The sequence below is a fragment of the Plodia interpunctella genome, chromosome 14 (genome assembly GCF_027563975.2).
Source record: "Plodia interpunctella isolate USDA-ARS_2022_Savannah chromosome 14, ilPloInte3.2, whole genome shotgun sequence".
NCBI classification, from domain to species: domain Eukaryota; kingdom Metazoa; phylum Arthropoda; class Insecta; order Lepidoptera; family Pyralidae; genus Plodia; species Plodia interpunctella.
In genome coordinates this window covers 1,989,805-2,006,386 of record NC_071307.1, presented here as the reverse complement: position 1 = coordinate 2,006,386, position 16,582 = coordinate 1,989,805, and the positions used below count along the sequence as shown (strand labels likewise).

Here is a 16,582-nt window from a genome sequence, read left to right as displayed (position 1 = left end):
CAGATTGATCATCATCATCATGAAATAACTTAAGATAAAGTAAGTTTATGTCTAAACAAATAATCATCAAGAAAATATTTAGAGCCTGTTCCACATCTTGCCGATAAAGTATCGGATAGCCTAAATGTGACATAGCAAACAGACATCGAGCGTTAGAAATTGTGTTCCACAATTTGTTGGACAGGTCTAACTGGCCAATCACATCACGCTGATTTCGCTAGCAGTTTGTTCATCTGTTACATTACAATATGACATTGTAACAGACCTTCAATCCAATAGTTCGACACGGAAAGAAGAAAAACGTTTTTTTTTATATTTTATTTAGGTCTCAACAACGGTGTCGGCATCGAAGACATTTGCTTCGCGCCGTTGTCGAACGATTTCACGGGACCCACGACTCCCGAGCAGTGTGTGGTGCAATCACTTTGGGGCTGGTGGGAGAATGACGCCGAGGAGTTCGAGCTGGACATTGAAGATAACAAGTATTTGGATAAGATCGCTTCATGCGCTAAGTGAGTATGATCAATCTATGCTTCTGCTACTAGACGGGTGATCGGTCCACACATTTTTGGACCATTTCATCCATATCCACTTCCTCAGACATTTGTTCCCTATGTAATTTGCCGGCCCATGTTTTGCGTAGATCGGCAAAATACACAGGGAACAAATGTCTAGTTAGCTGGCTGAGGGAGCAAGCCCCAAAAAAGGCCGGCTTGATGTCGTTAATGATGATATGCGTGCTAATGATCTGACAATTAGGAATGCAATCCGACGACCGTGCAAATTGGAGACGAAAAATTTGGAAAGTGAAGCATTCCCAAGGGGGTTATCACGCAGGCGGCCGCCAGTAGTAAAATCACAGCTGAATCTTCAAAATGTTGAGGTTATATTTCACGCCGACCCCAAGCTTCGCGGCGTCACAACCATGAATGCAACGAGTAACATGCGGAGAGAGTCCGGACAAGATCTAACTTAACAAATTGTTCACAGCAATCCATACTCCTGCCTCGCCCCATACGGTGGTCCAGTATTACCGGCGGTCGCTTTGGGCGGTTTCCTGAAGCCTGGAGAACAGTTGTCCAAAACATCTCCCTTCCACGAGGCCACCTCGCTCATCATCACTATACTAGTCAACAATAAACACGATAAAGACAAGGTGAGAATACTATTTCTTCTTTTTACTACCGACTCGGCTCTGCAACGCACGAGATCTATAAAAACCTTCGGGAAGAATTTAACTAAATAAATGTGAAACGGCATCAAAATCCGTTGCGTGATTTAATAGAAAACTTAGAAACAGACATACGCGGCGACTTTGTTATACTATGTATGTAAGAACGTTAGAAAAACATAGAATGTGCCAGCTGCTTCTCCCGCGTAGTTTGTAAAAGACGATCAGGGGAAACGCCTATTATATTTATTTATATTTTATTTTATTTATAGAACCACAACAACATAATTATATAACATGTTCAAGAAATGGTTACAAGAAGCCAATTATATAAGAAGCTATAAACTGGAGATTCTTCTCATGGGCGATAGGATACCTATCTCTATTAAAACTTAATAAGCAATACTATAACTAAACATTGCCTTAGAGTTTTGCAACTGTCGGCTTTGTCTACCCTATAAGGATTGAAAATATTGTTGATTACATGTATTATTAATTTATCACCAAATACCTGTTCGGATTGTCTGCATATTATGCAACGCGAAAGTTATTAATTATTATCACGTGCTATCAAATGGGTCATGAAGGTCACACATTGATTGAGAGTTTGTATGTTTTGGCTTGGTGATAATGAATGATAAAGAATGAATGAAGTGATAAAGGTTTTTACCTATCGAAGTAAAAGAAAATGCGCCAAATGTGTAAAAACTACGGGTACAAATACCCTATAAATGTAAGAACTTATTTAAATTAGAATCACCAATTTTGATGCCTTCCAAGAACTTTTTGATGCAAGGTCATATTGCTCTCTCTATCTTTTGTAGTCCGACCTCTCATACATATAACGTGTAATCATCGTACAGTTATATACATTTTATCGGGCAGGAAGGAGAGCATAGCTTGTATTAGTTGAAAGAAACGTTTTTTTTTTTTGGACTAAAAGTTCTTAGCTGGCGCCGGTGATGCTTATACGGCTCAGATTGCATTTACGACACATGTACATATCGCATGAAAAAATGTCAAATTAGCAATGACTTTGGATAGTTCGATATCCTGCCGACTGTATATAGTTATGTCACAGTTTAACGAGATTCATAGAGTTGTACGACGGCCTTGCTAAAGGCGAAACAGCCGCCAGCGTTGACAGTACAGTCAGGGTTGTCACAAAATAAAAACATGACACGGAATTTCAATTAATTTTATTTTCCAAAAGATAGTCATTTATTTAGCTCCAAACGCGACATGTGATGCGGGAGCTAAATAAAGGGCTATAGCTATAGCGGCTCCCTCCCCGCACCTCTCACCCCCCACGATTGTCCTGCCCTGTAGCGTTCGAAATTCCATTGTAGGTACCAAGTAATTAGGTCAGTTTTGATTATATCAACAATTATTTTAATTCCACAGCTGAAGCCAGCGTTACAATGGGAGAAAGAATTTATCAGTTTCATGAAGAACTACACGGAAACTTCCATGCCGTCATACATGGACATCGCATACACCTCAGAGAGATCTATAGAAGACGAACTCGATAGGGAATCTCAATCGGACGTGTCGACTATCCTAGTGTCGTACTTCATTATGTTCGCGTATATATCTATATCTCTGGGAAGGTTCACTAGTTTTTCGAGGTTGCTGATTGACAGCAAGGTCACGCTTGGCCTTGGAGGTTAGTCTTATTTTATTCTTATGTTTGCAGTGGCTGTATCCACACCTATATTCTATTAAATATATTTAATTTATATTTAATTAAATATATTTAATATACTGATATTAATAAAATGTTTTTACCAACATTCAGAGTATATACACATATAATGGAAATGCTGGTAAAATATTGTTTGATGAGTCTGCTTCTCTTGTATCTGGTATTTGCACTTTGCTTGTATAAATAAACTTACATGACTTGACATAGAGACATAGTAATATTTGTGTATATTCACCAACTATAACATTACAACCATTAAACTTACATTTTGACATTGATCAGTCATGTGAATCAATATAGCTGTTGAGTGAACGTCCAAAAAGTTCGTGTCGGCACATCCCTAATCGCAAATTTTGTCCCTAGGTGTCCTCATAGTCCTAGCATCAGTAGTATGCTCAGTGGGCATATTCGGCTATGGAGGCGTCCCGGCCACAATGATCATAGTCGAAGTGATACCGTTCTTGGTGCTGGCGGTGGGGGTGGACAATATCTTCATATTGGTGCAGAGCAACCAGAGGGAGGGCAGGAGGCCTAATGAGAGCGTCGCTGAACACATCGGAAGGACGTAAGTTGTATATGTTTATATAGTACTAGCTGTGCCCCGAGGCTTCGCTCCCATGGGAATTTCCCATTTGCCCGTGTACCAAATTTCATAACCATCGGTCCAGTAGATTTTATATGAAAAAGTAATAAACATACATACACACATACATCCTCACAAACTTTCGCGTTTCTAACATTAGTAGGATACATTAGTGTTCTTTTTGAGACGCAAAAAGTGGGGTGTTTTTATAAAAAAACATCAATGAAAACAACTTTGAATATCAAGATGGTGAGACAATTTGGATAAATTCCTTATATATCATATTCTATCTAGCACATTCGTGTCACATATTACCGAGTAACGGTGTCCACCAAAATCCGTGTAGTCAACTGAGACCAAGTTGTGTTATAGAAACTATAACGCTTTTTAATGAAATTCTTTGTTTATTGTGGCATAATTTGTCAATTTGCCGTTAAATAAATAAAAGAAATCGATAAAAAATCATTCGACATTTTTAACACAAGACCAAAATTGAATTGCATGTATAAAATGGAGGCTTTTTTTTTGGCTATTTCTCTTTAATATTAGTTGTAACAAAAAACAAGACGATTAATTAATATTTCTTCCTCAGGTTGGGTCAAGTCGGTCCATCGATGTTCCTCACGTCAGTTTCCGAATCCGTCTGTTTCTTCCTCGGCGCTTTGAGCGACATGCCGGCTGTAAGGGCGTTCGCTTTATACGCCGGAGCAGCTTTATTGGTGGATTTCTTCTTGCAAGTCACGTGTTTCGTGGCACTACTGGCTATAGACACGCATAGACAAAATTCTAACAGGTAAGAATTATAACTATTTCTTATAGCGACAAACGGTTGTTAGAGCATTCGTTTAACATGCCGGAGTTGCTTTATTGGTAGATTTATTCTTGCAAGTATCGTGTTTGATATACATTGATTTTACTATTATCCATTGATATACATAAGCTACATTATGTATGTAATAATATACATTTAATGGCTTTTGTAGAATATTTTGTACGTAAAATTAGTAGTCTAGTAGAAAATATTGCAGTTTGATAAAAAAAAGTAAGTCATAATTTCTATATAGTCGGAGACTATTTCAACAGTTTTTGATACAAAGTAAATGGGCATTAAAATTATTATGATATTGTTTTAAATGATAGTAATATCTGCGTGTTCAAATGAAAATATTTTGGGTTGCAACTTAATCTTTCACTTCGAAGATTACAGGTTAATTATCCAAATAAAAACAAAAGTTATTCGAAAACAATTATGTATTTATCAAAATATTTAATATTTACAGATACTAGTATAGTCCTTTATGCTAAATTGTCATTACTATTATACTTGTTCAATTTTATTTCGTGTGGTCCCGCCCTAGATTAGGACCACTCCAAATTCTCCCGTGGATGTCGTACGAGACGACTAAAGGACAGATGCCTTAACAGCGATTAACTGCCACTTTTACGTTGGTAGGTGATCATAAAAGTCATGCATTTAGGCGACTAAAATCATTTATTTCTACATAAATTTCTTCTCTGAATTCTGATGATGAAGATGTATTCCCAGATTCGACATAGTGTGTTGCATCCAAGGCGCCAAGGCCACGGAAGGCAACACTGCGGGCGAGGGAGCGCTGTACAACTTGTTCAAACAGATCTACGTGCCGTTCTTGATGAAGAGGGAGGTCCGTGCTTCGGTCATGATCATATTCTTCGCTTGGCTGTGTTCGTCTGTTGCTGTGAGTATCATAAACTACATGTTTGGTTGATTTTATTTAAAATCCATATTAATATTATAAAAGCGAAAGTTTTTCTATGGGCTTCGCGGCTATAGTAATTTAATCTCAGTGAGCTATCTGTTTAACACTGGAGTGTATAACAGGGTATTCATTTAAAGTTAAAGCATACTTTAAGCTAAAGTATGTTTTATCTCGTTCTGTCAATGTTAAATATTGACAAAATATACTTTAGCTTTAACTTCTTTTATTAATGGGTTGAAAAATGAACCCCTCAATTGCTGTAATGGGGGATGAAAGTTTATATAAAAAACACACTATTATTTCTGCGTGAGCTGAGCTAGGAAACACTAAATAGCTACTAGGATATAATTTCATTCAACTTAGATGATATATTTCACTAAATTAACGTCAAAAAATTACTTAAAACTAAGTTCACCGCTACATAAATTGAACTTCATTTCTATTGCATATAGAATACTTATGTACAAGCTCTCACAATATTAATTCTCTTCCCCAGGTGGCGCCACATATCGAAATCGGTCTCGACCAGGAACTGTCGATGCCTCAGGACAGCTTCCAACTGAAGTACTTCCAACATTTAAACAAATACTTGAACATCGGTCCGCCAGTTTACTTCGTCATAACAGAGGGGTTGGACTTCAGTCAGACCAACACACAGAATATGATCTGCGGTACCAGATTCTGTAGGCCCGATAGCGTAGCTATGCAACTGTATTCAGGTGAGAATATCCACGACTATTGCATAGTTCTGTAACGTGATAAAGGTAAAAAATATTTGCAAACACGTGTAAATTGATACGTACAATCTGAAAACACTTAGACTCAACGTGCCTTACCATAAAAGAGCGATTGGCTACTTGACTGATATCATAATAAAGTATGAAATTTAATGGTAATGATAATGTTTTAAAGTACATATGCAATTTATCTATTACATTGAAACAAATATATCAATTTTATTAAGAAAAACAGTATTTTAAAGTATTTATTTCGCGTGTTTAAAAACATATTTCGTAAAGCTGTCATATTTCATTTCGATAGATAAATATTGTGTGGTTCGCAAGCCAAATTAACGCAATGTGTCATACAAATATCGGTAGTTTAATATAAAATAATTATTTTGAAATGTTTGCCCGCAGCGTACCGCACGCCCAATGAGACATATATAGCTCAACCGCCTAACTCCTGGTTGGATGATTTCTTCGACTGGGCCGCGCTCGCCTCCTGCTGCAAATACTTCCCTGGCAATGGCACTTTCTGTCCTAACTCTGGTATGTATTATGATTTGTAACAATATATCTATAGTTCAAATTATACAGGCTAAAATTACATACACAAACAATAAATATAATAATAATGGACTATCCCCTGAAGGGATCTCTTCCATTCAACCTGTTATAGTTTGAGAGGTGTTTTAATCATTTGTTATATTTATCTTCATTTTTTTTCCAATTTCTTTACACAGCAATTATTGATAGATCTCGTTTTGTCAAGATTTGCAAATGATATGGTGTTTCGAGATATCCAACTCTTGAAATGATTTTAACAAGGTCGTTTCGTTTGTTCAGGAATCAATTTGTACGTGTGTTTAATTTTACAAAATAGTAAATATTAAAATTAAAAAAAATGGCAACAACAAAACACTTACAACTAGACATTAAATAAAATGCCGGAACGACTATTAAATAAAATGTAATGTTAACCAAAGTCCAGACATCAGTCTATCAGTCAATATAATTATATATATAAGTCTTAACGTTACTGAGAGACTGACTGACAGAACACACTGCCGAAACTACTGGCCGTAGAAAGCTGCAATTTGGTGTGTAGGTTCCTAGAACAGTGTACGAGAGCACTATAAGAAGGGATTTCCTGAAATTTCCACGGGAAACGAGTTTTTACTTGCATACCAAGTTAAGGGCAAAAGCTAATCAACTATAAACTAGTAACAATGACAGTGGTGTTCGATCGATAAGTGTAATCGTGACATACGATCACCAGGGGTGCCGAGCTGCAGGAAGTGCAACATCCCACTGGAGGGCGCGGAGCGGCGTCCGGCGCCCGCCGACTTCCGCCGCTACGTGCCCTTCTTCCTGCGCGACAACCCCAACGCCGGCTGCGCCAAGGGCGGACACGCGGCCTACTCACACGCCGTCAACTATAAACAGATCTCCTCCAACGTGTCCAAAGTCGGCGCCACATATTATCAGGGATATCACACCGTGCTGAAGACCAGTTACGATTATTATTCTGCGCTTAGGGGAGCCAGGTGATTATAATTTATCTTACTAATTTTATATATGCGAATGTTTGTGAGGATGTGTGTATGTTGGTTTGTTACATTTCACGCAAAATCTACTGGACCGATCGTTATGAAATGTGGTACACGGGTAGAATATAACCTGGATTAAGCCGTAGGGTACTTTTTATCCTGACATTCCTACGGGAGCGAAGCTCCGAAGCGCGGCTAGTATGCCTATATGTTAATAATATTCCGTTTTCATAATAAAAGTCAAATATTTGTGTATATTTTAAAATGGCGAAGTTGTATTTGTGTATATTTTTCTCAAGTCTTTCTGTGTCTATGTACAAATAATTTATTAAAAATAAATAGTTGCGCCCCGTTTAGTCCGCTTCGGGTACTCGCTCCCTTAGGTATTACGGCGTAAAAGTATCGGTAGTTCGGTATCAAATTTCATCGAAATCCATTCAGTAGAATTTGGGAGGTTGTCAAACATCCTTTGACATTTATAAGCAAACCTTCGCATATTAATGCGAGCATTTTTATAAGCAGTAAGATGCCTATTTTTCTTGGAATCGAAACTTGTAACGCCCATGTAGTTTGTATTAGCGAAAGTTAAGAAAATTATTAATATATACTATTACTTTTTTCTACAGATCAGTGGCAGCCAACCTAACAGACACACTAAACCGCAACCTCCGCGAAGAAGGCAAGAACACAACAGTGAACGTGTTCCCTTACTCAGTCTTCTACGTGTTCTACGAACAGTACCTCACGATGTGGCCGGACACCCTCAAGTCTATGGGCATCTCTGTTTTGTCCATATTCATCGTCACTTTCTTTTTGATGGGCTTCGATCTTTTCTCCGCTTTGGTGAGTAATTTATTTTGTTTTTGCTCTCAATAATTGTGAAAACATATACATAAATCTCTATTGTAAATTTTGTCATCATTACAACATAGTCCTTTATACAGGTACGTCTATTAATTTGAAAAACAGAAATCAACAATAGGTTACAAAACACAGCTTGATCTCTGTGACAGATAACACATAATATGAAAATAATACATCTGTCTCCGTCTAATTGTCTACTAAAGTTTCTCACATGTAATTGGTGCGAGAAACGTGACTATATTTTTGTCTATTGTTTTAGGTTGTGGTGATAACGATCACTATGATTGTAGTCAACCTCGGTGGACTGATGTACTGGTGGGGAGTGAGCTTGAACGCTGTTTCTCTAGTCAATTTGGTAAGTTTTATAATTTATACAAATAAATGCACGTTTCTATACTTGTCATAAGGACTAAATTAAGATTATTGTTATTTAATGTATTAACACACATTATATTTGTCTTATACGTACTTGCTTTTGTTTAAACATACGCCAATTCAGAGAAAAAATATACTATTTAGTGTGTAACTTTTTTAGTATGTTGCTAGTCGGATTTATTTGGAATACTATTATGTAATGCGTACGATAGTTATAATATAGTAATAGATAAGAGGGTCTTTTCAGCGATTTACAGTACGGACATGATTTTGTTTTTGTCACGTGTTGAATAAGATTTCTTTGACGATAATAAACGCTTGTGTAGACACTTTTGTCAAAAATAAACAGTGTCACGCCTTCTGCTCGCCAAGTTTGACATTATCATTGGACGTAAACCAACTCTGGCAGAATGCTTCGATTTACGATCGTGATATATAAGTGTAATCTACGATATCATCTACGAAGGCTTCAGGATTCGCTGTCGAACGGATACATCAGGGAGGACCATTCGGGCTAACAATGTCTAGTCTCTTATGTCTAATGTGTTAAAGAGTCCAGTGTCCTACAACGTTCAGTTTCACAATATCTAGTGTTCTAAAAAGTCTAGTGTCAAAAGGTAAATTTCCCAAAATATTCACGTGCCTTAGAATGTCTTGTCCTAACCAATATGATGATGATGATGATGATGATGATGGAACACCATTGTGTCCCGTAGGTGATGGCGGTGGGCATAGCGGTGGAGTTCTGTTCGCACCTGGTGCACAGCTTCGCGGCGTCGCGCGCGCGCGGGCGCGTCGCGCGCGCGGCCGACTCGCTCGCCAGGATGGGCTCCTCCGTGCTCAGCGGCATCACGCTCACCAAGTTCGGCGGCATCATCGTGCTGGGCACCGCCAAGAGCCAGATCTTCCAGGTGCGTGTCTCAAGTGCAGTTTCTCACTATAACATGTTGAGAAATTTAGCTAGAGCGGTCGAGAATTGGACTGTCGGCGTTTAGTGGCATCGTCGTGCTGGACTTCTCTCAGGTACATGTATTCTTTATGACACGTTTGAGAAACATAACTGGAATAGACGAAAATTGGGATCATCAGTGTTTGGTGGTATTGCCTTTACCAATATATCGTGCTGGGCTTCTTCTTAACTTCTTGTTCTTCTTAGTGTGTCATATCGTATGTGTATTAGGACAGTTTCTCAGTTTACATAGCTTGAGAAGCTCCACTCCAGCTAGCTCACTCAAGCAATTTAACCTAGTTTTTAGGCAAAATGGGCTCATATCGGTGTTTATTGGAATTACTTATAATAAATCAGGAGTAATCATTGTGCTGGGGACGGCTAAGAGCTTCTAAATACGTTTATCCAAAGTGCAGCTTCTCTGTATAAGATGTCGAGAAACTTGGCTGGAATTTATAGTTTGAAAAATCAAATGATGATTATTATTATTATTATGTATCTTCTTGAAAATTCGTGATATATATTCCGGTTTGAGAGGCTTGCATATCCAATACGTAGATTGATTTTGTTTGATTATTATCATTTTAAAATAACTGTAAATCTGTCTGTTAGGTGTTCTACTTCCGCATGTACCTGGGCATCGTGCTGGTGGGGGCTGCGCACGGGCTCATATTCCTGCCTGTCATGCTCAGCTATATCGGTGAGTTTTATCATTGTATGGCGTAGACAGAAAAAGCTAAAGACTTCGTCTTATCTTTCATTTCCCTCCTACAAGAAAGTACGTAACTACGTATTTGAAATACACGATAAGAAAAGGGAAATCTATTATTTTGTCCTCACAAGTCCGCCATTGCGCTCATTTATGTTTGAATACCTTGTTATAATTGACTCCTTTGCAAATGAAGAACAATATGGGAGAGAGAAATGCGATAAATAATTCATATCTATATATCTCAACCGTGTGCCGGGTTTTACAACACTCTATAGCCACATTGTGATGGGCCGAGAAGTTGTATGTAAATGTTGTATCTCATTTGAGTTTGATGGCGCGATGTCTTTAGTTTTTTTTTGTCATTGTTACATGGCCTAGGAATGTGCAGTGTATCGTCATCTCTGTCATAAGATGTACATTATGTCAATTAGAAGCTGTTGTCCGAAGCTCCGCCCGCGGTAACCTTTATAACCTTGAATATGTGTTGTAATTAAACAGGAATTAAATCCAAACGCTGTGATTTACTGTAACTCATTTAAATTAATGATTGTTGTTTGTTGTTGATGATATATTCAGTTCTCGTGACAGAGATACAGATATGTATATTAATTTCACAAACATATTTTTGTGTCACCAATTAAATCTGCCACTATATGCCAATAGTTTCGAAATTAAATCTTGAAATGATTTTTTTATTTGAATATAAGTATTTTGTTTCACATTTATTGCTTACATTCACGATATAATTATATTTTATGGCGTTGATGTTAATTAGTTCATTTATAAAGTTTTTTTTTTAAATATAATTAAGTTTCCTTTATTAACTTCTAAAGGCAAACATTAAAACGCTCTAAATTTAATATAAGCACAACATCAAATCTCATTGCTCATACCATATTTTTTCATTTCAAAATTAGTTTAATGTTTATTTATTATTTTAGTATAAGTTTGTGTTGGTCTCGCATGCCATTCCTTGCATATCACCCAACAATATTTATTTTTCGCTTGTATATTGGACCTTTTCTGATATTATACGATTTTTCATTGCCTCATGAAATATATCGTGTAAGCACCACCGTGACTATGCTTGCTTACTGAAATATATAAACATGCACGAATCACATTTATAAATATATTTTTTTTATTTTGCATCGTTATTTTTGATTTGTTCTATCGGATGTTAATATCACATTGATCTACTGTACTAAAATAACGGCTAAATAATGATTTATGTTTAAAGCTACCCGTTTTAGCAAAGCAATGTAATTTAATTTTTAATATTGATGTTTGTTTACGGATATATGGAGCGAAGGAATAAATATTGGGATATTTTGAATCTTATTAAAATAAAATAAAAATATTTTCAGATTTTTTTTTAAATACTTTTTTTTTGCTGCACGGCCTTTCTGTTTCGGTCAGAGGCCCTTTCTGTTTATAGTTTTCGTATTCGCTACACTAACTTATGTTGTTGTGCCATACTAACAGCTGGAGGTAAGATTTCAATGTATATCATTTTATAGGAAAGATTTTCTACATCACCAAACTTCCTATTTTATACACGCTATTTTTGGAACACAAATGGCATCCATATATAAAAAAATATATCTTCTGAATCATGTGACCATAAATTTATTTGTTTTTAATATCTTCAGTAATACATATTTTTTCTATCATTCTGTTTCAATTAGCCGTTTTTTGTATAATATACTCTTTTATATAAAATTGGTTAGGTCATTTTGTAAACAATATCGTATTTTCAATATTTCCACTTGTAAATATCATATACATACAGTGTCCTACTATATAAGTAGTTGATCCGTCAGGCAGGCATTTATGATTTTCAGGTTCGCCGATGAACAAACAGAAGCTAGCCAATCAGATGCGGCGCGGAAAGGAGATGACTGTCGCGGAAACCTCGCTCACTCGAGTAAGAGATGCAAGTGGACACAGATACACTTATGTTCAGTCTGTGGCGTAGGCGTTACTCTAACGATCCCATTTGTTCGCTCTGTAATTTTATATGTCTATGGAAATTCAGAATCAATGTCAGAATTCTTTTGTTTTTTATTAAAAGTTAAATCACATCACGTGATCAAAATTTGTAAAACTTTTGGAAATATTTCTTATATAATATACAATGTCTGACATAAACAATTCTGAATTATAATATCAATTTTGCGATGATAGAAACAAATTGGATCGTCTGAATTAACCTGTGTGCGTATTACGAAAGAGAATGTACCTGGCATAATTTGTTATACCTCGTTGTGATTTTTGCATATCGCAATCGATTGCGATAGATTCTCGATTAGTTCATTCTCGTTCGACTCCACACTAGCGCCACGCGGAGATAGTACATCGAGAACTTGCAGCTCGATTTTATCGAATCGATTAAATAGTAATCAGTTACCAGGCTTAGCATCACATTCGGGTTTGTTCGTGTTCATTTAATGATTACACGTGTCTTATAGATCTATGTCTAACTGAATAAGGGAAACATCGTTTTATGTTAATTTTTACTTTTCCGTTTTAATAATTTACTAACCATATACTTCGGCGAAATATAATATGGATTTGGAAATAGTTATTTGGCTAGTTTCAGATAATAAACTGAAACTGTTGACTGCCTTTTCTCAATCTTGATATTTATTTCCGTTCTGTACAAATAATTTTATTCGGGGAATGAACAAAATGTAATGGGCTTGCTTATTTTGTGTCCAAATCTATTCTAAATATTGCCATTTAGACAAATTCTTAAAATAAAAAAAATATATATTATATTCTTATTTATGAAGTCAAGTTATACGAACCTTCTGTTAGTTTCAGATACTTGTAGAAAATAATCTCACAGTTACGAGAAAAATGTTCTTTATTACTTTTACGGAAGATTTAACTAATGTTGTTTGTTCGTCAATCATTAATATACATTTTAAAGTACATATGTAGTAACCCAATAGGATGTGATGCAAGCTTCGTACCAATAAATGCGATGGCTGTGTGGGACGGCTCTCTTCCCATTAATACGAGGCATTTATTGTATAACCATTTACAATATGTGACATTATCATACATATCTCTTAACTTTTAACTCTGTAGGTCCATTATAGTTAGTCTGGGATTAATAGATTTTTTTTTTCATTTTATTTGTATTCAAATTTCAAGTTGAATTTATTATTTTTCTTTTTTTATAAGATTGTAGTTATCTCGAATAATTATACGCTGATACAATACATTGTTGTATTGGTAAATGAATTGTCATTAAATTAAAAATTAAGTGGCGTTTTTACCGATACTCTAGCGTTCATATTTTTCTTTTATTACCGAATGGACTTTATGACCGAATGGAAAAAAAAGCTTAATTTTTTTTATATATTTCATCTCATCATTTATGAAATCTTTTGCAAGTCTATGGATGGAGAGGGCCTGTACCATAATATCAGATACCTACTGAGTTAAACGTTAGAAAGAATCTAGCTTTTATAATGAATTAGATATAAAAATCCAGTGAGATACTTATAAATGTTAACTCAAAAGTTACATTTACATATTTTTCGTCACATATTGTAGGTTTTAAGGATAAGGTTCTAACCAAATATTGGTTTATGGGACACCTTTCTTTTTTTAGCCTTAAGCACGTATCGGTTGACAAAATGCTTTTTTGCCCACACATGCACTAAGATTTTTTAATTTCTTTTTCTTTTTAATTAAAATTTTAAGTTAATTTGACGCCAGTACGTGCTTATTTTCTTCAATATCGAAAATAATGTAATCCGCATGTAATATTGATGTTTAGATATTTAACAACGATCATTCCTGTTTCATTTCGAATTTAAATATATTTTTATTTATCGATTCTATGTGTGGTCGCAATGCGTGTAGTTTATAGTCACTGCCTTTGTTTTTTTTTTTTTTGCACACTATTATTTTGTATTATCTTCAGTTTTAAAGTACTTACATTTCTCAATTTGTACTTAAACACATCTCAAAGTCGAATAAAAAGGGCGTGACGTAATTTTAATTGTTTATTTATGGTATGCTATTTTTATAGCAGCATATATTTTTTCTATAGTGATCGATAGTGGTTGATACGCCATCTATTGTGAAATTTAATTTTTTATACCAATATTAAAGGATGGTTATTTATTTAATGCGAATGTTAGTTTTAGACTAATTTTGTTAGCAGTTAGAGACGGGTCGCGACATCGACTATATACTAAATAAAATACACTACAATATGTATAGTCGATACATACTTTTTTTTACATAATTCGGTCAGTTGTATTTCAGCAAAATTTTACATTCGTTATATTGAGAATAAATAATTCTAGCAAATTTAGATTTTTGGATTAGCTAAGATTATAACGTGAAGTATAGATTTAGTAGTCAAAACTATCTATTATGGTTAGCCGAAGTAACATATAACCGTGTATATCTCAATATATAAAAATGTTTATTCGTAAATTAGTGCTGTATTTTTAAAATATGGTTATATATTTGGGACCATATCAAATTAGACGACATTAAGCGTAAGTATAAGGGTCGTTCGCGGAAAGGTGAAATATCCTTTTAAATTTAAAAATACAATTGAAAATGATTTTTCCTTTCCGTAACACCCTGCACTGCGCTTGCGCTTGCAATTGAAGTGTATATAGTCGATATCCTGACCATTGAAGTACGACCGTGCACACTGTATTATATTCCCTTAAGTATTGACTAACAAAATGGGTGAGAAATCCTAGGACTAACCGGTGTAAGTGGCATTCGGTGAAGGTTTTGCTCCAATATGTAACGAACCCTAAATCTCAAGGCGCCGTCTGTGCTTCCAGGTACGTCTGTAGCCACACGGAAATTAAAGAACAAATTTAATTTAATTTTTTTTTTCTAATATTTGTTTTATTGTAATTTAATATCTGTATTATTCGTTTGTGATTTTTATTCAAAAATGTTTTTTTTATTATTTTATTTTAATAAGCCCTCTATGTTCCTATTAATTAATTTTAATAGAATTCAATGTTATTATACTATATTGCATCTCAGTGCACATAATAGGCAGAATTTTTATCGCAATACTGGAATCTCTTACTTAAAGTTAGTACTTAATTTAGAGGGAAATAGAATTTTACATCCAAAGGTAAAGGCTTATGAGTGTCGTAATGTAACACGAAGCATTAGAAATAAATTATGTTTTTTTATTTGGTTTGTTTTATTTTTAGTTTAGAGCACCTTGCATGCATTTGTCGAATCAAATTCGCATGAGCTACAAAACAGTTATTGTGTGTATAAGTTTTGGCTGTACTCTTTATGATATAGCTTTAATGAATATGCATAATTTCAAGCACTACAAAAATTATTGCATTGCAAATGCGGTGTTTGTTGGTTCTTGTCAACTAAATAAATGATATAACATAGTGTATCAAGTTATGTAAATATTGTACTTGTTAGTATATAAAATGGTCATCAATTAATTACGTCACACGTTAAGGGGGAAGTTAGATATTTTTAATGATAGCCTGCCTAAGATCACGTTTGTTGTTCAGAAATACATAGAATCCCTACTTGTTTACCTGTATTACAGGAAAAAGTGTGAAGAAAGGGTGAGGAAGGGTGTTAAATTACTTGACGTCTAATTTGAAAAATGCACCAACAAATATCCGCAAATCAAATTTTATTTCGTTATTTTTTTTTTGTGTTCAATAGTAAAATGGAAAAACTGCAAGATCTCGTTCGTAAGTCTACTGGGTAGGATCAGTTGTCCCATTATGGTACAACTCATTGTGACTATAGTAGTACAGACGGAAATGTTCTTACTTTTGATAGAGATTAACTGAAATGTCTTCTTCTTCTTTACGTTTTTAAGTACTTGTTATCCTACCGAGCAATTTTTCTATTTTTGTATTGTATTGTTTTAAATATATTGATATGATCATGTCACTCAGTATCATAAAAAGGTCCAATGTACAACCTTAAAAATTAGATCCACCAAAATACTAATTAGACTGTTTTTCCCGATTGCAAATGAAAGGAGCTTCTGAGTCCAACCCAAGCCAACGTAAGAAAATTTATTTAATAACAGCAAATATCACCATCGAATATAAACATTGTGACGTCTAAATCTAAACACATTATTTCACATAACTAAAAAAAATTTGTGCACGAATTTGGATCAAATTTTGGTGTATTTCTTAATTATTGTTTATGATATCTAATTTTCC

The 16,582-nt window shown here is 35.1% G+C and overlaps 1 protein-coding gene across 7 annotated transcripts in view; it reads left to right on the top strand.

Moving 5' to 3' along the window:
* Positions 1-16,582, top strand: part of Npc1a (Niemann-Pick type C-1a) — a 54,859-nt gene that overhangs the window by 32,575 nt on the left and 5,702 nt on the right. For 2 of the 7 annotated variants that reach the window (XM_053755104.1, XM_053755098.2), the window contains 14 exons: positions 326-512; positions 991-1,156; positions 2,576-2,837; positions 3,240-3,441; positions 4,052-4,252; positions 5,006-5,177; positions 5,695-5,917; positions 6,338-6,469; positions 7,200-7,467; positions 8,097-8,313; positions 8,594-8,689; positions 9,426-9,620; positions 10,271-10,358; positions 12,215-15,562. In XM_053755104.1, coding sequence (XP_053611079.1) covers positions 326-512; positions 991-1,156; positions 2,576-2,837; positions 3,240-3,441; positions 4,052-4,252; positions 5,006-5,177; positions 5,695-5,917; positions 6,338-6,469; positions 7,200-7,467; positions 8,097-8,313; positions 8,594-8,689; positions 9,426-9,620; positions 10,271-10,358; positions 12,215-12,348 — 2,543 coding nt within the window. In that variant the 3' untranslated portion in view covers positions 12,349-15,562. Of the gene's footprint in view, positions 1-325; positions 513-990; positions 1,157-2,575; positions 2,838-3,239; positions 3,442-4,051; positions 4,253-5,005; positions 5,178-5,694; positions 5,918-6,337; positions 6,470-7,199; positions 7,468-8,096; positions 8,314-8,593; positions 8,690-9,425; positions 9,621-10,270; positions 10,359-12,214; positions 15,563-16,392; positions 16,420-16,582 lie in introns of those variants that run through there. The other 5 variants (XM_053755100.2, XM_053755102.2, XM_053755101.2 and 2 more) reach the window with 5 other exon arrangements.